General features: G+C 42.1%; 1 protein-coding gene across 1 annotated transcript in view; it reads right to left on the bottom strand.

The window, feature by feature from the left end:
* Nucleotides 1-3,579: 3,579 nt before the first annotated feature.
* Nucleotides 3,580-22,880, bottom strand: part of gucy1a2 (guanylate cyclase 1, soluble, alpha 2) — a 33,661-nt gene continuing 14,360 nt past the window's right edge. Inside the window, exons 5-8 of the mRNA XM_028962955.1 lie at nt 21,254-21,739; nt 20,063-20,206; nt 9,275-9,429; nt 3,580-6,295 (exon numbers count right to left, since the gene is read on the bottom strand). Of these exons, the coding sequence (XP_028818788.1) occupies nt 6,076-6,295; nt 9,275-9,429; nt 20,063-20,206; nt 21,254-21,739 (1,005 nt within the window). The 3' untranslated portion in view covers nt 3,580-6,075. The remainder of the gene's footprint in view (nt 6,296-9,274; nt 9,430-20,062; nt 20,207-21,253; nt 21,740-22,880) is intronic.

Genomic DNA, 22,880 nt, shown 5'->3' with positions numbered 1-22,880 from the left:
ATTACTGCACCTTTACTCCATCTAAACTAAAAGCACTGGCATTTCTTCTTTTGACCTCATTGCCAACAGGACAGTCGGCTACAGGATTGGAGAGCAAGGGACTGAATGTCAAATGAAATGACAGACATGGTCTCTGATGGACACATTTCTCAGATAACACACACATATTTTCATACTTTATGTAATTTATGAATGCATAGGTGTAAATGCACACGTTTAATAAACATATGCAATCTAATTTATGCCTGCATAATATAAACCTAACCATTTTCCATATTACATTTTTCCAGTTTTATTATATTGTCAAAGACACAGTTAAAGATGCAACACACACATGCAGGCATGTGCAATTTACTGACCATAGTTTTGCAATTCTTCATTTTTATGGGATAAACCTGGGCCTTCACTGACATCTGTAATCCGATGCTGTCATGGCTGCTAATCAATCCAGCATGCAAATCATCCTGTGACAGGGGACAGTAGAGCACAGTCAGTTGGGTGAGGAAACTCTTTTCACAGGAGACCAGGGACCTCCAAACCCTTGCCAAATGATGAAAAATGATCTTCGTTAATGCTGAGATTGCTGATTCTGAAATGAGCGCTCTTCATTAAATTAGACACAGAACTTTTTCTCTCCTCTTGGTTCAGCATTTCCATGGAAAGCCATTTGCCCAATTTCAGACCAATGCATAAGCATGCCTCTTGCTCTGATAAAACAGCCCCCAATTTTAATCAAAGGACCCTTGGTCTTTCACCTTTCTGGATTGCAGAATGTAAAGATATCGATGGCTGTGGTCCCTCTGCCCAACAAAATTGCAATTAACCAAAACCTAAAGTAAGTTAAATCCTCCAGGAACTAGGGTAGACTGCAGACTACCCCCAGCTATTTGGGTGAATTGCATTTGGTTAATCACAGACATACTGCAACAGCATTAACAAGCCAGGCTACCTGGCAAATTTCTCTGTTGTGTAAGGTTTTCATACACCATACTAGTCAGTGCAATGCTGTAAGTGTGCAGTAAGTTCAATTAAATGTCATGTCTTTCATTTAATTCACAGTAATTGTAGATTAATTGTTTAATATTCAATACTCTACTGATTTACTGTGTTGTGCATTAAATTTGCCTGTATATGCATGCAGCGCAAACAATTTTATTAAAAGTGATCGACGATAATGGCGGTACTAACCTATTGGTCAGCCACCTCAGATGGCAACCAGTGATGGCAAACAATCTGCATCTCTGTGTAAGACACTTAACCTTAGGCTGATCCATGGAGGCTGAACCTGTAATTGGTGGGTGTTAAGTCACTTCAGCTACATGAACGCATGTAAACGTAAATGTAAGCGACAAGATGAAGTCAAAAAGGCAGGCAATCCGCCTAATGCAGTTAGACACGCTGCCTGGCATTTTGATTACAGGTCGTGTTTACTGATGTGCTGTATCCTCATGAATATTCCAATGAGCATTGGACGTCGGAATGTTCCAACATTAATAAACGTTCCTGCTGTGCTTCTTGCATTATCTCATTTGCCAAATAAAATGTGGCGGTGCATCAATTCTTAATCCTGCAAGCGTCATGTTAATCCAGCTTTCTCTGCTGCAAAAATTAAGGTTTTTACAAAAAAGAACTTATCTCTCTGCCCCACACCTTGCCAATCACCACCTTGTCCGTGTCCTGTTTTTATCTCCGCTGTTGCCGGGTCCCGCCTAACACACTGGCATTTCATTATCATTGTCATCAGCTCTGTACCAGTGTCCTTTAAACTCGAGGACGACAGTGACACAACGTCTTTATAGTCCCAGTGGCACCTGTCCACGATGGACATGTCATCTGCTTCCGCCTTTAAAAGTGGCCCATTGGGCGTTTACACCGGGTTTACACTGAGGAATGAAACTGAAGGAGCCATGCGCTTCAGGGGGTCTCAAAATATAGCCAGCGTCCTGAAGCGGAAGAGGATAAGAAGGGTCGCCTCAAAAAGATGTTAGACATCGAGACAGATCTGATTCGTATCCAGTTTGTGTCCACAATTGAACGTGGCATGAATCACTCGTCCATTATTTTCCTGTTTACATTGTCATGGGGATTGTGCCGCATTTGAGGGAAATTTTTGAATTGGCCTGACTGCAAACCCATCTTAAAAGAAGTTTCCTCCTGAATGGATATCGGAAAAAGGTTTATTTACAACACAGAACCACGAGAATTGTTCTCCCCCCTTTTCTGCTTTGGGATTTAATACCGACAGCACTGAGAAAGGAGTGGGAGGCTTTTAGATGCAATTTCTGCCTGAAGCACACACACCGCATCACCGCTCCTTCACCGCACATGTGTCTGTGCGTGTGGACACACAGACACTCGTACGTTGTCACTTGGCACACTCTGGTTCTCTTTGGAGCAACATTGTGCTGAGAGCGCGCTACAGACCAGCACACCAACGTATTGCACACCAGCCTGTGTCCCTTTTAATGCGTGCATACATTTCTCTTTCATGTATTGTACGTATGTAACATGCTTTCTTGAAGATCAGGTTAACATTGACAAGGCTCAAAGGTCATAATTAAAAGGGGGGGAAATGAGAGACTTGAGATCTATCATCACACCACAGCAGAGCGAAATGCATTCACCATTCGTTGTGAAAAGGTACGAGAGAGGCTTTCATCTTGTCGGCAGAGGGCTCTTCTCGGAGTCTGAGATGGAGGGAGGCTCTTCAGATGTCATTACCCCGTTTCTCTGAGCAAAGACAAATGACGCCAGAGGGGAAGAGAACCGACGAGCCGGACGACCCCATTTACACCTGCATTTGAGTTGGGGATGAATTTACACCCCGCGGCATTATCTGGTTTGAACGCATCTGAGAAAAGTGTAGAATGCATGGATGTTCAGCTCCGAGGGTGTCCCAGTAGACATGGCCACATGCAATCCTGATTATGTTCTATGGACGTGCAACAAATTAAAAAATTATGAATAAGCCGTTGTTCTGGACTTTTAGACAAATTTTAAATGTTAACATCAAACAAGAAATGTCAACATCTGTCTGGATGACTGGATGGACAGGTTACTCAGCATTTACATACACACACACTTACACACACATTCAGTATTCCATCGAATGCCTAATGTGACCCTGAAGCTGCAGATCTATCCCTGAATGGATGCATTTCCAAATGTCATCAGTGCTACTTATTTGCATTATGTTACAATACCTGAATGAAAATGACAAAAGTATTTCATATTACAAATCTTTCAACTTTTTAAAATGCACAGTACTGGAACAGAATGACAATGCTAGAAAATTGAACACCGTTTACAAGCTGACGGCCTTGACGCAAAACTACTTTCTTTGTACAGAAAAGATGTGAGACTAATTTAAAAATAGATTAGAAAGTCATACACTCAGACACACAGTCATAAAGACATCTAATCTTTAAACAAGTACACACACAAATCTAAATGCCAATGGAGCAAAATAAGTAGACATAGACTATGTAGCATTAAGTAAATAATAATATATTTGTATATAGTGTCAAAAAATCATTCACTCTCAAAAATATACCAAATATGGCACTTACAGATGTTTCATAAGGAAAAATGAGTTTTGCCTTTATTGCAAAATAAGATGTTCTGTACATTATACATATTTGCACACATACAGACACGCAGCAAGTACATTTTTTATATTTCATTTCTTCGGTTCTATGTACAGAGTCATGTTAGCTTACCTCCAGTATGCTCATAGGGCCTCTTAATGTCTGTGTTAAACTTTGCAACAAAAAATGAACATGAAAGTCTATAAAGTTAAACTAGGGGAACTGATACACTTTTTCGTGTGTGTGTGGATTTGAGTTTAACGTAGTACACAGTCAGGAAATGTGGTTCTTTATATAACTGTTTAAAAAAGGTTCTACAAGTGCCCTCCATAAGCCCACTTTGTCTCTAGTACTTTTAGGGCTTTTATTGTGCCGTTGCCATTTAAAGGTTAACTGAATACACCCTACCCGGTTCTTATTAGAACCACCAGGAACCACATTTTTGTGAGAATGTACTTCATGTTGAAACCAACAGGAAATTAAACACTGAAATGACTTGACCATCGTTTGAGAATACTCCTAAATATTCTATTGTGTTGTAAAACCCTGTGGGGGTCAGGGGTGAAATTGCAGAGTGACAGGTGATGTTTGGCAGCAGTTCTACAGTGACGTCTTGTTATTACTGCACCCCCCCGGGTCAGCTCAATAATTTAAAAAATGCGTGACAGAGAACAGCAATAGGAGTGAAACACTGTGCATGTTCTAGGAAGATAAAAACTGGACCGAAAGGTCAAACCATTACTCTCTTGAAGGGAAAGGAGAGATGTCCACCTCCCAACATAAAAAAAAGATGAGCAGTTTTTTTTATTGCTATTCCTAGAAACCCGTCTTTGCAAACCAGCTCCCCCCACAACACTAAAGCACACCTATTGCTGCTGATGGACCTTTTAATAATGGAATGAATAGAAAGCCTAACACAGATTAAGAAAAAACTAACACAATGTGTAGAAGCATGCAGAGCTTCACGACCAGAACCTTTTTATTTTTAACCCCATGTCCCTACAGTAGATGCATTTTTAGCACACTTCAAAAATCCAGGGCACAGTGTGGACGGGTCATTCTAATAGAATTCCGGCATCTATTGGGTGCAAGCTTGGAGTTATGAGTGCTTAACATCCCTATGAAACAAACTAGCCCGTTACTAAGCAACCTGGCAAAAGGGCTGCCTCCTCACGCTTGGCCCGATGAGAACGCCGAGCGAGACGCCTGTTCACATGTTTGAGCGTGGTCCTTCTCCTTGGTCATTGGTGCTTCGATTCTCAGATGAAATACTGACTCTTGAGGGCATTTTCCACTTAGGACCCCTTGGGAAGAGGGGGTTCAGAGTGACCTCATTAACCACTTTTAACATATGCAAATGGAGACAATATATTCACACAAAAAAATCAATCTTCAGTGAAGGATGGATTGATGGACAATGATCTTAAATCTCTGCTAGTAGATAGCAAGGATGATTACACTATATCCCAGAAGGTAAAACATGTTGCCACTCTACATTAAAAATGAAATTGAAAAAGAAAGAAAATTTTTGTAATAAAATGTTTCAAAGGAATATCCTTGGGGATGTTGTTTTGGGGCGAAACAGGTAAGAACATGAGTGGGAGAGGAAACATCTTTCTGTGGGTTACGATACAAACATAGCAAATTTCTACACTAGAATTCTCCTCCCATAGAACTGCACTGGTTGAAACTACAACCAATTTTTAAATTCATTATACCTTTTTGACAATAATGAAATGATGCACAAATAACAGAACAAAAAAAAAAAAATGACTGGTTGTTATTATGCAATATATACAGCTGGGCTCTGACACACCGAGAGATCTTGGAAAAAACTAGTTGTGGAGGGTGAGGGGTTTTATCCTGCAAATAAGGAAATAAACCCATCAAGCTGTACCTGGCCACTGCTGCTTTATTGGTTTTGTCAGAGATGATTCACAGGCCGAGGGTGCGTGTAGGAAACTGAATGATCTGATGTCATTTTTCTTTTCCTTTTTTTTTTTTTTTTTGGAGTTTATGAACATTTTGACACACGTCCTTGTCTCAGAGCTTCAGTAATAACGTACTGGCAAACCCCCTGATCACTCACCCACGCAGACATCCCAACCCTTAGCTACAGATATGCAGACAGGCTGTGTGGCGTAGGGATGGTGAGCCCTGCCTGCATCTAATGGGGGTTTATAAGAAGGCACCAAGTTCTGCAAATGAATAATCAAGAACCTGCAACCCAGCAAGCAATGAGTGGGCTTCATGTGACATTATGTGTGCATTTTATGCATTTTTGCATGTATGTGTCTGTCTGTGTATGGGAAATGTTCATTATTTATGTCTCTATCCCTTCCTAATTCAGCTGCTGCTACCCTTCCACCGTCTTTGACTCTCATGGTCATCCGTTAGCTTGAAGGCGGGGTTATGGTGTTCGGGAGACAGGACGTTCCCCATTACCAACATGAAACATGAGTGGCCACCTAGGTGCAGAACAAGCCCCTCATAAGCTGGTCTCTCGCAGGAACATGGTGCCGATGCTGTAGGAAATTTTCCGGATAGGTGCAAGTGGCGCTGAGCGTGAGCTGGTGAGGGAGGCGTGGCTCTGCGATTTCCCCGCCTCCAGGAAGTAGCAGATCCCAGGAATCTCTTTAGGGAAGTTTTCAGGGAGCTCCTGGCGAGAACGGGGGATGAAGGTGAAGGAACAGTCATCCTTCAGGAGCCTAGAGAGAGAGGGAGGGAGAGAGAGAGAGCGAGAGAGAGGAAGGCGTAAAATGACGCAGCATCTCTTTTTGGCAATCAACAGTGTAAACAGTCACATCGGTATAAAGCCAGAAACAAATTCAACGTAAAAACATGGGCCACTGAATTTTGACGTCTAAACCAACACAAAGTTCTTCAGAAGAGAGTGAACTTTCACTGTTGCACTGAAAGCCTATTAATATGCTGCCATGCTGCTGCACAGTGTGGCTGCCAGCCGCATTAAAGCTGTGACGGCTCATTAAGACAACGCAGGACATCATCGGCAGACATTACAGACTCCCAAACCTTGTGGTGCAAAACAAGGGCACTTAATATCAGCATGATATCATAATAACATCTGTTCAATCTACTCCTGACAGTTTCTACTGTATTGGTCCCACTCGACACTAAAAACACGAAACACAATTGTATTCAACCCAGTTTGATTCAGTTATAAACACACACACTACCAGTCAAAAGTTTGATTGCAAGTCGCTCTGGATAAGGGCGTCTGATAAATGCTGTAAATGTAAATAAAACACACCACCTTAAGTTAGGCAATGAGGAGGACCTGAAGGTTTATTAGCATCTCATGAAGCGGGTTTTGATCATGGCAATAGTCAACAAACCAGCATATATATATATATATATATATATATATACACACACACACACACACACACACACACACACACACATCAAGTAACAATGACCCAATGGCGAACAGACACAAATAGGGCAGCGTTATACAACCAGACACAGGTTTAAACAATCTGGAAACATTAATACAGGAAGAACATGAAACTCTGGCCTGAACTCCGGATCCGGAGTAGCCCCTGCCGGACCGGATCCTGACAATATATCACTTCCTGTACGTATAATTTAAATATATCCTGTAATATATCCTGTAATCTTGTAATATATTCAGGAATTAGGGGAAAACAGATGCAGATCCAGAGCACCCCACAATGCCAGTTCTTGACAGTACTTTATGTTAACCCGAATGTTATTTGGTGCACCTAACTTTTGTGCTCATGCACCTAAGAAAAAATGTGCATCCAGTCAAAAAAGTTACTTTACTTTACTTTACTTTACTTTATTTAGCAGACGCTTTTATCCAAAGCGACTTACAAGAGGAAGACACCAGCAATTCTCATTCGATTTCTATAGATGTTGAGTTTACAAAACTAAGAGCCCTGATAAGGCCTAACTTGTCAGAAAAAGAACATGATCGGAAATTGTTAAGTGCTGGACAAAGAAATTATTTGTTTCTTATTTATTTTTTTTTTTTAATTTTGTGCAGTGTGTGTGCGTGTGTAAGTGTTAGATTCGTCTGAAATTCTTTTTTAATAAGTGGGTTTTCAATTGCTTCTTAAAGGTGGTAGTAATTTCGGCTAGTCGAATGGAGCAGGGCAAGTTGTTCCACCAGCCAGGAACAAGTTAGTCTATAGCACCGAAGGTCCCAATGAGCACATAGGCCTAAACTTTTTATTCAATTCTAACATAACAAACTGTGAATCACTGTGAAATTGCACTGGGAAATATCTTACAAATGCAATGTAATAAATCTTATCATTAATGGGATAGAGGTGTATGGGGAGGTTACTTTAATGGCTGATGACCACTGATTTTTTAATAAATGGCTGAATATACAGTATGTGTAATGGTTATGTTAATACAATGTATGTAACATTAATGAGTGCATTTGTTTGGCACGCCTGCCTACCCTGACAAACATTTAAACGAATTTCCTGTGCCACTGATGATGACTAAATGCTGTCACTGAGGCCAAAGCTGCATGTGTCAAGAGAGCCAGAGCTCCTCCCAGACACACTGGCCTGCAGCAGAGCTGGATCACAGGAACCTGCACCAATTAGCTCCCTCTGTTCAGCAATTATGAGTGTTGGTTGAGGAAAGAATGCCCTTGAATGGCAAAAACTAAAGGCTGGTTGCCACAGCAACGCCTCTGACACTGAGTCTGTCTGTTTCTCTCTTTTTTTTTTTGCTCTCAGCAGAGGCGCCATTGGAATAAACATGCATGGAAAAAAGGCCACAAAGGAGGCTTCTGCTGCAGCCAAATTCTTTTGGTCTCTGGGGGACAGAAAGGGGGCGTCTGGATGGGCGAATGGTTTTATGCATGGAGCAATACATGAACATGAATGCGTGAATTAAAGATGCTGTCCGGGGTGTGATGTGTCAGGGAAGCATGTTCGCTGGACAGACAGATGGTCAGGCTGGCAGCAGAGAGGACGACAAGCATGATCCAGCACAACAAATAACCAATAGCCAATATACAGTTGTTCTCGCATAATGAGAATAATTATTGTGTAACTGGTACTTTAACATGTTGTTATTTATTTATTATTTGTCTTTAATTCATCAGGTTTTACTAGGTTGTTCAAGAAAAATCATTAAAACACAATGAAAAGAAGAAAAAAAACACTAAATCCTCATTTGACCTCATCGCCACGCCATGTCTGTTAATCGATCAGCAAATAAAACTCCACACACTGCCAGCACTGACCTGCCGAGTGACCTACAACCGATCTGTTAATCTCAGCTACAAATACACACAGTGTGCTGGTGCTCAGTCAAAATTAAGCTTTTTATGATGTTGGAGTGAGGTGTTGGACAGCATATATATACACACAAAGACACACAGTTGTTACTAGGGTTATAAATATTAGTTATTTCTAAACATAAAACCTAAATCTACCCTAAAACTAAATCATAGAATCCAAATCATATGTAATGCACACTTTTTCTACAGGTAACAAAAGAAAAGTCCGCACAAAATGTCATGTTTTTCTATCTTTGTGAGCACAGCGCTTTAAACAGAACACACACAAATAAACAGTATGGCGGCAGTAATGGGTCTTCCATTTCAGTCGTTAAAGTAAGCCTGATCGTTTTACAGCACATGAAGAAACATAATAGATCCGTTCCCAGACAAGGCTTACTGGTGTGTTGTGGGGCTGACGTTTATGCAGCGTGGGTGACTCCCGGATTCGAACTTGCTGGCCAGTGTCACATTGTTCCCAAACAGGCAGTAGCGAGGCATCTTCACCCCCACCACCCCAGCCAGGACCGAGCCGGTGTGGATCCCAATCCGGAGCTGTGAGAGAGTCGGAAAAAGAGACAAATGCAATCATCAGGGTTGTGGGGGAAAGGAAAAGAAGATTCATAGATTCCAGAAATCAGTTTCTGTATTTCTCTAACAGCGATTTGTTTATTGTTTTGCTGACATGAGTTTATGATTATTTCAAAAGTGAAACCTGAAACATATTTAACTGGTGCATGCAAAACAACAATTTTTCTCATATGCAGCTTTCAGGAAAAAAAATTGAAAAATCTGTCCAGACAGATTTAAAACTGTCCAATCTGGTAACAGGTATAATCATTTCAAAACTGTACATAATTGTTGTAACAGTGTAATGTATGTTTCGTTCAAGTAAACTAATGAACGTGAAGCTTTACACTTTGCAGTTTATATTTAGAAACATTTTTATTTTTGCATTTGACCATCATCTCAGAGCTGCATTTCCCGTGGGTCAACTTATGGAAAAAAATGAATCTGACACTGAGTTGTAGTAAACTACATCTGAAATAAGTGCATTTTTTATGGCGAAATGAACACAATCTAGAAATCAATCTATGGATGTAGTGAAATGAGAATTGTTCAAGAACTGAATCAGGTACCCCAAGCAAACATGATGGCTGAGAGAGTTATTGGAGCAGGAACATGGCGGGATGGAATGCACAAGTGGAAGTGAAGGCCAACATGCCCGAGTGTCAGTGCCGATGTGACAGAGGTGCAGCCTGGCACCGGCTCCTATTAATGCCTGCCTCTTTGTATTAACTATAAAACACCCCGGCCTGAACCCTAATGATCCACTTCAATAACACGGCCAGCCAAAAAGGGATGCCAGCACACTGAGCATGCTGTGGTTACCATGGCTACAGCAGAGCAAGCGCCAGGAGAGGAAGCGAGAGAGAATGGGAGGGGGGGGGGGTCACTAACATCAGGGTAACAGCATCAAAGCGAGTCTGGTTCAGAAACGTCGTTTTTGACGTTGTCTCCTCATCGCTCATCTTCATCTTGCTCCACCTCCACCTGCCAGCACTCTCTCTCCTGCTCTGAACATTCAACCCGCAATTTCTCTCTCACCCATTCACTCCATCCCCTATCTCTCCAATGCATGTCCTCTCCCTAAAACCACCCTGATTATCTATTTCCCATGCACAAACACACACAAACATCTTCAAGCAGACAAGCATAGCTCAGACCGAAAGGGGTGAGGCAAGCCAAATAATTATTGTATGCAGGAACCTGATTATAACAGTGACGGGGCCTTGAAGACCCCTTCCACCTGCGCTTCTCCCCTGTCTAATAGCATGATGCCATGCGGGCTCCAGGTCAAAGCACGTGTTTTTAGTTTCGACCGAACAAGGCGCCCACGCGCCCATGACTGAGAACTGTCAGGAAGAGAGTCAGCATGGTCACAGCAGAGTCGCCTGGCTGATATCTGGCCACGTGCTCGCCGCTTGTTAGAAGCCCTTCACGGTTCAGCACTCACCCTGGTTAATGTTGGCCACGGTGTTCGTGACAGACAGGGTGGGGGTTGAAGTCGAGTGACAGCAGAAAAAGAATTGGAAAGGGGACGGGCATAAGGTCATGCCTCACGGGGACAGCGTGCTCCAGAACACCGTGAGGAGATACAGAGAGTCCGGTATGCCACCCTGCACTCTCTCTAGCCATACCGAATGTGTAGAGTGTCACCACAGCCTAAATACTTGTATTTGTGTAAAATGGGCAATACTAATCATATTTCATTTTTCTGTATACATTATTTTTAGATACCTTCTAGAATCCATTAAAATCCATTATAATAAATATCTAGAATATATAGACACTAATGTGACTAAAAGTCTATTTGTTGCCTATAATTCCTGTGTTGCCATATTGGGACGTTTTAGACATTTTGGGAAAAATTATTCCTAATATTAAAAAAGTAAGCCTAAGTAAACTATATTAAGCAGCCAGAGTAGTTAAATATTTATCAGGTAGTTTTGGTAATTCTGTGTAAGGAAGGAAGAACCTTGCAAAACTGTAGCAGGGACAACCAAAAAAGACTTTCCAAATCCCTATTACAGACCATTCTAAAAATGTTTTAATGGAAAAATATTGTAGGTATGAAATAAATATTCATTACTACTACATGGGTCTTTATAAATACCATATTTGGCTCCAACCCCTATGCTGTTCAGTCAAAAGGGAAATGATGTAAATGGATTCATTGTAAAGATGGCCAATCCACTATAGGATTAAACTAAAAAAGATCATGAGATAAAAAAAAATAGTAATAAAGAATCCTTCTCTCCTACTTTCACTCTGGCACTTACATAAGCGTGCATCATTGGCTGGTTGAGAAGAGCGCTCAGCGGAGAGTGATTATCTCGCTCAAGTGTTCTAAAAGCAGGGATTTTCAGCCTGCTCGGCTTTGCTCCTTTCTGTGCAAAAACAACAAAAGGGGAAGGCAACGCAGGGCTGCGGGCCACGGTGATGGCCGCAGTCTATTTCTGGAGAGCGGAGCCATTGAATTAATCATAACTGGAGGCAATTAGAAAGAACAACAGTGATACCAAGTCCGATGCTTGTTTTCGAAATGGCTGCAGACACGCGCAGACACGGCCTAAATATAGCCGGGGTCCCCTTGATTGGGGAGATGAAAGAACAGAACACTGAAACAATGCATGTTCCAGAAAGTTCCACGAGAGTTCAGTTTAGCCCCCAGCTGGATTTGCATCTGAAATATTTAAAATGCATTTCAAGCGTTTATTGTTCACAGATGGCAGCAACATCTTTTTTCCACTCTCATTTATTCGTTTTTCTCTCTCTTTACTCTAATGTGTCATCAGATAAGCTGGTCACCCACATAATCTGCAACCCATCAAGGTCTTCCCGTACAGCTATACACAAATGTACGGCTCTCTCTGTATATGTGCATGTGTGATTCTTACATCATGTCAAATTCAGTCTAAATACTCCAACAACTGGTGGGCTGCATGTCTACGGTGGATTCATCTTGTTCAGCCCAGAAGGATGAAGCTTTAAAAATAACATTTGACCTACAAAGTAGCAGAGTAACCCTGCACACACATACACTCACGCAAACACACACACACACAAGCAAATATTTTCAGCTAGTAATACATCACCTATCATGTAGCTTGCATGTACTGAGTAACAATAGCCCAGTTGGCTGCAACACACCACCAAGCAGTTCATCCACAGCCATTTTCAGGCCACAGGGCTGACTGTGTTTGGCTCGGTGGGCCACTTCCTTCCCAGCAGTGCCAGTCAGTCGGTCAGATTAAATTCAATAAAGTGTGCATGTACAAAACATCGCCATGGTTACAAATCTACTCCACCTTGCACTCCCCGCTTCCCAATCTTCATCATTTGCCGTAGAGTCGCGTTCCTTCTCCCTGAGAGAATATGAACAAGCCTCCACAATGTCGCCAGCACCCCTGTGCCTGGCTGAGCGTAGCCGTCGGCACATGCTAATCGCCGTTCCCGCTGATACCTGCACGCTCTCAGCAGCTCAGGCTGGCTCTCCATGGCGTCAGGCCACTCACACACACACACAGACACATACACCCCACCACAGCCAAAGTACACAGATTTACTACCCCTCCCCTCGCCAGGACGGCATGTTGGGGCGTCCCAAATGAGATTCTTACCCCCACACACACACCAAGCGCGCTGCCAATCACCGCTTTCCTTGCCTGAGATCATTAATACTAATGACTGCCTCTGAACCAATATGTTTTGCATATGCAACCGGGCCATCTTACAAGGCCATCTCCATGGGCCACAGTGCGCCTGACATCCTTAATCAGAGAGACACTGGGCTCTTTCACCACAAATGGATGATTACTCAAAATAAAAGCCACCGTTTAATTAAAAACTGCAAATTACTGCCCTGCGGTTGTAGACCTCCACCAGCCCATTCAGTTTCATACTATAACACTAATATTAATACTAATATTTTTTTTGACAAAACACACTGAGGACCACGAGCCAACACTGCAGACAACTATCAGTAACCTTGACCTTTGACCACCAAATCTATTTGTATTTACTTTACTTTACTTTACTTTACTTTACTTTACTTTGCAGATGCTTTTATCCAAAGTAACTTACATTAAGTTTTCAAATGTTTCTTAAAGGTGGTAATAGTCTCGGCTAGACGAATGGAGCAGGGCAAGTTGTTCCACCAGCCAGGGACAACAAAGGAGAATAGATTCGGATCGGAGACTCCATGAAGAGTGAATTTTTAGTCACATTTCTTTTGCAGATCTGAGATGGCGTGCAGGAGTGTAGCTAACCAATAGCATGTTGATATAAGAGGGTGCAGCCCTGTAGGCGAGCATCAAGGATTTAAACTGCGAACAGCTACCGGGAGCCAGTGGAGAGAGGTGAGAAGAGGCGTGACATGGGTGTATTTTGGCTGGTTAAAAATGAGGCTTTTTTGGTGACTGCAGAAGCTCCAGCCAGGAGAGAGTTACAATAGTCGAGTTTAGAGATGACCATTGCCTGGAAGAGGAGCTGCGTAGCCTGTTGTGAAATAAAAAGGCCCAATCTTGCGAATGTTGTAGAGAGTGAACTTTCAGGATCTGGAGATCGCAGCAACATGATGGTTCAGACTCAATCCAAATGGACACTAACATCGGCAGTAGCTGAAAGTTTAGTGGTCACAATACAGAGTGATTTTCTGTACATTGAGGTAAGGTTAACTGAGGTAAAAACTTCTTCTGACCTCCAGAACTACTTCCATCATGGAATATTGGTGATCACTTTGTGCTGTTCTGCAGCAAACTTTCCCTCTAAGGGAACAAGTGTTCTCAAAGCAAGCATGAAAAGTTCCTTCACTGATTTATTAAGGCTTTTTGGCTTTAATTTGTCACCTGTATGTAGAACAAAGTGGAGCAGCATATTTTTTAAGATGACATTCTGGAGAGGACCAGTCACTTCAATGAAGAAACAGAGCAGGAACCGAGCCCTGCTGTTAGGTGATGGTGTCCAGATGTTCAAGTCTGAGAAGAGAAAAAACTAAAAACTAAAACTGCAGATGTGGGAGCATCGCTTGTATGTTAACAACGGCACTGATAAGTTCATCCAAAATCACTGACCACGTGTACTCAATATACGTGTGTGTATGGTGAATGTTGTTAATGTCTGTTACACTTACTGAAATCGTCTGCAAAATCTGATGTACAAATCAAGCCAATTTTGAGAACTGTAATCCTCTATGTCTGCACAAACACTATAAAGATACAAGCAACATTTTTAAACCTGGCCAAGCCAGGACAAGCGTGGCATTGGTGCCAAAATTGCCATCTTGGGTGAAGATCTAACCTGCTGGAGCAGACATTGTGAGTGTAGACGTGTCATATGGGTAGACCTTGGTCTGAAAACCATGCGAACGTGTGAAGCATGGAGAGCTGTGCCAGTGGCTTTATTTCACTCCCAGGCCCTTCCACCACTAGAGAGGAGAGCTTAGTCATACCCTGTTCCTCCATCACCTCCCCCTTCCCATCAGTCCCCACTATTAAGAGCGATGCTGTGGCCTTATACATGCTGCGCAACAACATGGATGAGTCACGTCGTTCAGCAGAGATATCGCTCGCTCTTTCTCCCTCTCCATGCCACCCTCACAGGTCCTCATGTCATGTGCAGAATAGTCAGGGTTTTCCTGGTCTAGGGTACATATTTTTGGGGGATGTGGTGAATTACTGCACTGCATCCCTAAAGTATTTCGTACAAAGGAAGTGAACCGAACAATGTGACACGCAGCAATGTCCTTTAACAGAACTGACAGAACCAAACAGAAGATGATGGTCTGTGTACTTAAAAAAAAACCTGTACAATCAATTAGAAAGCAGCAGCATGGGCTACATGATTCTTTTATCACCATGGCAACTGCATTCCACACTCTCCCATTGTGGCAACACACCCATTATCCAGATCTGAATGGGCCTGTTATATGCCGTGCACACTTATGAGGAAACAGTCACTTCAGCGAAGCCATGGACGCTCCATCACAAATCCAGCCGCCATCCTTCTTACTGGATTTATTATAATATTAATTCTGTGGAGGAATGAAGGTAGCAGCAGTTATTGTAATATGCCCACACCTTATGCAGGTAACATGTTTCCACAAAACCTTTAAAAGCCTTTCTGCAGCGTCTAATGCATCACAATATCCATGTCTATCAAGCTAAAATCTAATACTCTGCAATCTTTATATAAGTGGGATTTATTAGTTCCATCTTAGGTCACAGTTCATACAATTATCAGTAGTCATTTCTGAGACAATGAATGTTGTTATCAAAATGTTAAAAACAATTTCATAGATTTATATCCATGCAGCGGTTTTTAAAGTCTACATATCCCAGTAATAAGACATTAACCCTTAGTAGTAGTAAAATGTTCCAGATTTGCACAGAACACTGTGAAGCAGTTAAGCTTCCAGACATAAACAACGACACGTGCAGGATGCTCCAGGTCCAGCTGTTACGGTGGGCGGCAGCACCTGCCTGGATTCGGTGCTGTTACAAAGAGCATTAAGACGCTCTCCGGTCTCAATTTGAACAAAACCCTCCTACAACATTCCTACTGCCCTCAGTTAATTATGCCCTTAGGGAGTGCAACTTCAGCTCCAGCCTCACGGAAGCATGCAAATACATCATTAAATTCTGAGAGTGAATTAAGGAAATGATGTAATATTGTAAAATCAGCATGCGTCAAGAGAAACAGCTGTGCTGAGCTACGGCAGAAACAACACAGAGTCTTCTACAAGAATCAAGCAGCCGTAATTTAATGTTCAAAAGATTAATGGGGTGTGGTTAAGAACAATTAAATAATATAATATGTAATGAATATTTGAAATGGTTTTATATGTTTGTTAACGTGGACCAAAAAACAATGCAATTCTTCCGCCAAGTAATGCATCTTATTAACCAGCTTCTGTTGCCTGGCAACATATCAGCAAAAGCCATGGAAAAGCTCCTCTTGGTGCATTGATATAGGTTTCAAGTGATTCAAGTGTGTGGTTATTGAGCATTTAGCTAATTTATTGTTCTGTTATAGGATTCCTGCATTACACCACACTTATCCTGTCAAATTATTAATCCATAAACTTTATGAAGTTAACATGTAAAAACTGGTGTACATTCATTTAGTTAGTTGTTGTTTCAACTAGTTATCATATTCAGCAACAAAAGATGATAAGTTTCCCATTTATCACTTTTTGTAATTTGGTAACAATACTGCATAATTAATTAATTCAATAAAGCAACTGGAGACAAAACCTGCCATGATATAACTAAAGGGAAGTATAATATTTATGGCAACATAACAATAATGGAGTTTTGATTCAAATGTGATTTATTAAAGAATAGCAATTTGAACACAGCCATAAACTGAGAAAGGTGTGATAAGTAAAATAATCCTGCAGCCTCTTTTTCTAGAGCTTTATACACAGAAAAATAAATGTTTGATTAAAGATGAAAAAAGAACATTTCAAAAAATGACAAAAAAAACATTAAGGCATCTTGACTGAAACATTAAATGGCTAAATCTTGAAAGGCTTATTACTTTTCACTTTATTTTACTCTTTCAACTACATTGCCCAAAATGAAATGTGTTATAATTTGAAGAACAGAAGTTCACTGATAGGCCAGGCGATTCCCAAGACTGTTGGTCCTGTAATTCTCAAAGAAAATGTACTGAAAATGGAAGGACAAAACATCATCTTCTGTACGAACCAGGATCAAAAGAAAATGATTCAACCTGAGCTCAATTAAGCAACAGACAAAAGGCACAAAAAGATTATTCAGGACTGAGGACGACTGTTAAAAAACTATTCTTTTCTTTCCTTTCAGTGAGGCTGCCTGCTGAGCAAAAAGACGTCTTTTATAGCTCACATTCACAGAGAAGCTTCAGCGCCAGAGCAGAATAAGATCATCCTCGCACCAGGACCAGTTTACCCAGCCTCAATGTCTTTAGACTGTTTTTAGACTTTTTTTTCCATTATCAAACCCACTCTGAGAGGCAGAAGTGCTCAACACACAGAACCAAAAAAGGAAAACAGATAACAGATTGCATTACATTTTATAGATTATAGGCCAAGTCTGAATTCATACAAAAAGAACCACAACCCAGGTGCTGAATTCTATTTATTTCAAATAAAACTGGAGAAATATACACAGGCCTGTGTTTATTATTGAGCAGGAAATGGGGAATGGGACAGACCCAAGGTAGATTTATTAATATAAAAGAAATAAATACAACGTGGAGGGATTACAATCCCATTATCCAATTTTCTTAGACCATAATGTGAACAATAATTTAGAAAATGTATAGAGCGTTAACCATGCTGGAGAAAGAAGTTCAAAGGATACCATTCTGTTGTGGAAGACAAACTAGCCCCTCAAATCCCACAAAGTCTGTCTTATTTCATATGAAGAAGTCAATAATTCAGACGACTAACCAGTAATAAATAGAAAGTACCTATTTTAATTACAGTATAAATACAATACTAATAGAACCCTGTTTTCAAAGCATTATAATAGACATGGCTTGTTCACTAGTGTAAGGTCAAGTTATCTGTATATTGAAGAAAAAAACAACCTACCCTCTTTGTTCAACACAAACTTTAATAATTCTTTATAGAAAACAGTGAATTTAAAGGTGCTCCCATTAATACAACGTATGTGTGAACTACCACAAGCGTTGTTGCCTAAATCTGATTGTTTCAGCTCAAACTTGCACACAAAACCCATTAGCATTTAACTCACACAGGACTACTTAAACAATCAGTACCAATTCTCCACTGGTAGTTTTCCCAAAATATGAAACCCCCAATCTGGCAACCCTTAGAGCGACACTGTTTTCCTTTTTTTTTTTAATGTATGTAATTACTACATCTTTTCTAGAATAATGCATCAGCAATGGTGCTTTTACAAGCTTCCTCCGACAGAGAATTGACACGTGTAAGCCCCCAGGAGATTTGCGATGTAGACGCTCCTCTGCATGTTTGCTTGACCTCTATTCTGCATTTAGCCTCCTCCCCCTCTCCATCGCTCCATACGAGGTGCATGTCATACTCCGGCGGGCTGCTGACAGCACAGCTGTGGAGGAATAATTTAGCAACAAGCGCCCGCGCTCATTAGTGCACACATGCGCACACGCGCTTTGAACGGGGTCGTGATTGGGGCGGTGTCTGAACTGGGAAATACAGGAGGCCAGGCAGAAAGAGTGGGGGAGATAACGTCTGCCGAAAAGGTAATTTGCCCCCAACATTAAGTTAACTCTTTGATGGGGAAGAAAAAGCACCTGAGTGCGTTTGGCCCAAAGCTAAATTCTTCAACGAAGCGGTAGCGATGTTACCCACGGTGAGAACAAAATTCTGCATTCGGTTCAAAGAGCCTCAAAGGTCAGTCATGGCTGTAGGAACAATTTGATGCATCAGGTCTGGGCCAGAATCCAGGGGCTAGAGGGAATATGAATCTGAAAGTGAATTTTGCAGGCAGAGACGTCAGGCCATCTGTCCGTGAGGCCATCTGTCTATGCCTACATACAGCAGTCCACAGCACAGAGGCGTCTAGGGTCGAAACCCAGCTCAGATGTAAGACAGAAAACACAGAAAGAAGCCACGCGCCAACAGATCAATGCCCACAGAGAGCCTCTCCTTCTCATTTATCCTTTGATGCCGGAATGGACCCATACTGATTTCTGGTGCCTGAAATTCAATTATATATATTTTTTTATTGTCTGTGTGTGTACAGCTGTGTGCATTGATCTCAAAGGTTCTGGAAATGTCATTAATAAATCTTTCTTAAAACACTATTCCATTCTGATTGGCTGAGAGGGCTCCTATGAATGTCTTATGGTAATGCTAATGCTTTAAATATTGGTCTGGAAAATCACAAACCCAGCAACTACGATGAAAATAATGGAGATGGAAATATTTATTGTGGCTCACATAATTCTCAACACTTGGCAATTGTTATCCTGTCTTTTTATCGCCTTCTTATCTTTCATTGTCTTTTTCATTGTCATTTCTTCATCATATTTGTTGTGTAATTATCATTGCTTTATTGCAATTCATAGCGATGTATGACTTAGTGTACCTTACGCCTTGAATTTTCAGTGCTTTGAGGAGAAAAGCCCTTAAAATGATGGAAAAGACTACAGATGAGGTTGGTGAGGATAAACTATGTGGAAAATTAGGGAACAAGGGGTGTTTTTGGCTGTGATGTCCTGCCTGTCTGCTGAGGGCCGGTCCTTGAGGGCGCCAGTCTGTTCAGGGCCGGCAACTGAACCTGGACACACTGTTCCAGAAGTCCTTTTAAGACATTTTTCCAGACCTGTACCTCTGCAACGGAAGTCTCCAGGATCTTCTAAATCAATGGCAGAAAGATCTAGCACATCCACAAACCCATCCTCAGGCATAGTTCCTTGGCTTCTACACCCCTCTCCATCACCTCCCGACACGAGATTCAGAGGCCCGGCAGCCAAACGTTCAGTCCTGGATCAATACCTCAGAAGTCCGTGCTGTGCTTACATTTTTAATCACTGACATTTGCCTTTCAGAGGCGGTTCAATAAGACTCATACCGTATGCAGGGGCCGACGGGCGCGCCCCACCCGTTGGGAAATGTGCAGGCTGTCCGACTCACCTTTATGGGTTTCCCATCAGGTGTGAGGACCTCTTCTGACAGTTCCATCATCTTCAAGGCCATGAGGGCGATTGGCTTGGCATGGCTGCTACTCTTGCGGTGGAGACCCCCTGCCACACAGTAGGCGTCCCCTATTGTTTCGATCTGAAATGGACAGGTCCATGCAGAATATTATTAATATTGTATGCTTCTTATAATCCATTTGTCAAGCTTGTGCCTTAATCGATATTTTAATCATCCGTTTAGGCCACCACGAGTTTCGAAATGATGCCCCTCTGGCCCAGAGGCTCTGGGTCCATGTGCAGTGCCCTCACCCACTAAGCCACTGGCGCACAATCACGTAATCCACAGATATGGGCTAAAGGCCAATGACTGACATTCGCTGGTGCTCAGAGTGGGTCTAAGCGGATTGTTGAGTTGGCGTTAGCATGTTTACAAAATCCAGCGTAGCTGCACGATGGCCGAACGCGGCAGGGAAACGGTGACAGGGTGCTGGCTGCAGAGCCCCATGATCCCCCTGTGCTGACTCAAACCCTGGGTCTTAGGGCACTGAGTGATTTCCGTTAATGGACCCACTGGCCACTGCACTAAAGCCACTTTGGCATGCCAAATTATTGACACACGCTTGTTAAGTACGATTACACCGACCATTTATCAGGACACGTTTTCCGTTGGCGGGGAAAAACAAGCATCGTAGAAACTGAAGTGTCGATTAATAAAGCTAACGATGGCGGATGAATCCGGGCCATGCAGCCACCACACTCACACATAAACACTGGCTCGGAGCCACGTGTGCACAGGCACTTTGTGTTCTATATGCATGCAAGCGCGGGACCATGTGCGCATGTGTCAGGATGCATGCGTGTGAGCGTGTTTGTGTGTGCATGTGTGTGCAAATCACGTAGGCTGTGTTTTGGTGGTGTACATGTAAACATGTAAGATATCGATGTTTCAGTCTGTGCAGTCTCTGCTAGACTCTGTGTTGCCAGATTGGTTGGCTTCCGGCCAACTGTGGGTTTCTGAATTCGATATTGAGAATGTACGCTGTGTATGGTACAGTAAGTAATAAAAAATGTAATTTTAACATAAAAAATGTAATATTGGTCATTCTCTCAGGTTCTCTTGCATTAGCTGTGTGTGTGTGCAGTGTGACTGTGTTGATGTGTTTTATGCAGATATCCATTCCCTGACCTTATAAATGTCCAGAATTCCGCACTGGTAGTCGAAGCGCGTGTACAGCTCGTTCAGCATGCTGATGACCTGCATGGGCGTGCACTGGGCACACACGGCCGTGAAGCCCACGATGTCGGAGAACAGCATGGTCACGTCCTCAAATTTCTTGGCCTGCACCGGCAGCCCCTGCCACAGCCGCTGGGCCACATCTCCAGGAAAGATGGAGTAAAGAAGGTCCACCGTGCGGCGCTTCTCCTCCTCCAGGGCCTGATGGGTGCGCTCCAACGTGGCCTTCAGCTTGTCCATGCGCTTCTTCAGGCCGTCCTGGGCCTTGGCCTGCTCGCCGACCAGGATGACATCACGGGTGGCATCATGGATGGGGATATCCGACAGGTGCAGGCCACGCCCCATCAGCTCCTCCAGCTTGTCCACGCGGGGTGAGCCCAGGAACATTATGGAGCAGGACTCTGGCACATGGATCATCTGACCCTTTATCTGCATCACCTGATATGAAACAAACACACACAAATGCAGAGACAGTCGCGCCAGGTATAACACAGACCCGAATATGTCAACAAGAGAGAGAAAGTATGGGAAATGAACGAGGGAGAGACGAGGAGAGGACAGGGAAGTAGGTCTCCTCTGGCCTTGTTTTGATTACATTCAGACAGCGACATTAAACATTCATGAGCGAGCATGCACACACACACACACACATACACACACACACACAGAAGTACTGCAGATTTTCTGACTGTTTGGGTCAGTCGCTCATTTAGTTAACAAGTTCAGTGAACTGTGCCTGTCTGCACCCTCCTGCTCTCTCTCCCTCTCTCTTAGCTCGAGGGTCCTGTGAGACGGCTCAAACCCTCCCCAGCCCCCATCTCTGTTTACACTCGCATGTCACACTTAAAACCCTCCAGCTTCTGCATTGCACTCACAGTAAGCACAGAAACACACACACACACACACACACACACACACACATTGCATGTGCACGCAGTTTCAGCTCTGGGCTCGCTGCTGGAAACACAAAAGCTTCATGAAATACCCGCACTCACACAGCATCCAGGGTGTCACAAAAGATTTATTTTGTGTGAAGAAAAAAAAAAGTTAACTTAGAAAACAAACTATCCTAAAAAACACACAACAGCGTATTTTAAAATACAATTTACAATTCAAGGCAACCACTGGTGAATGGTTTGGGAGCGTAATAAGGTTCTAAACTTACAGTGTCATTAAAACTGAATTATAAAAAAGTGTAAATCTTTGGTTTTAAGATGATTTTGTTTGATGAAAACTTGAATTTGAAACTCGAGTAAATTCATTAAAATTTTTCTATCAAATTTTTCCCAAAATATGTAAACCCACTAAACTTTAATTCTAGTCTGAAGTAGAGGGTAATTTGTAATTTTATATTTTTATGAAACATCAAAATATTGAAAATTTAAAACCACAACGATTATGAATACCATGAAAAAATCATTTAGAAAAAGATTACATGCAAAATTACATGTAACTGTTGGAATGGTAAACAAATACACAGCATTTTATGTCTGATTCAGAGACTTATCTTAGAAAAGGTAAGATTGTCCGTCATGCAATTATATTGCTGGTATTAAGTCAACATGACCATAGAAATGTT

The sequence above is a fragment of the Denticeps clupeoides genome, chromosome 19 (assembly GCF_900700375.1).
Source record: "Denticeps clupeoides chromosome 19, fDenClu1.1, whole genome shotgun sequence".
NCBI lineage: Eukaryota > Metazoa > Chordata > Actinopteri > Clupeiformes > Denticipitidae > Denticeps > Denticeps clupeoides.
Note: the sequence above shows the minus strand (reverse complement) of the source record. Positions and strands in the feature narration are given on the sequence as shown.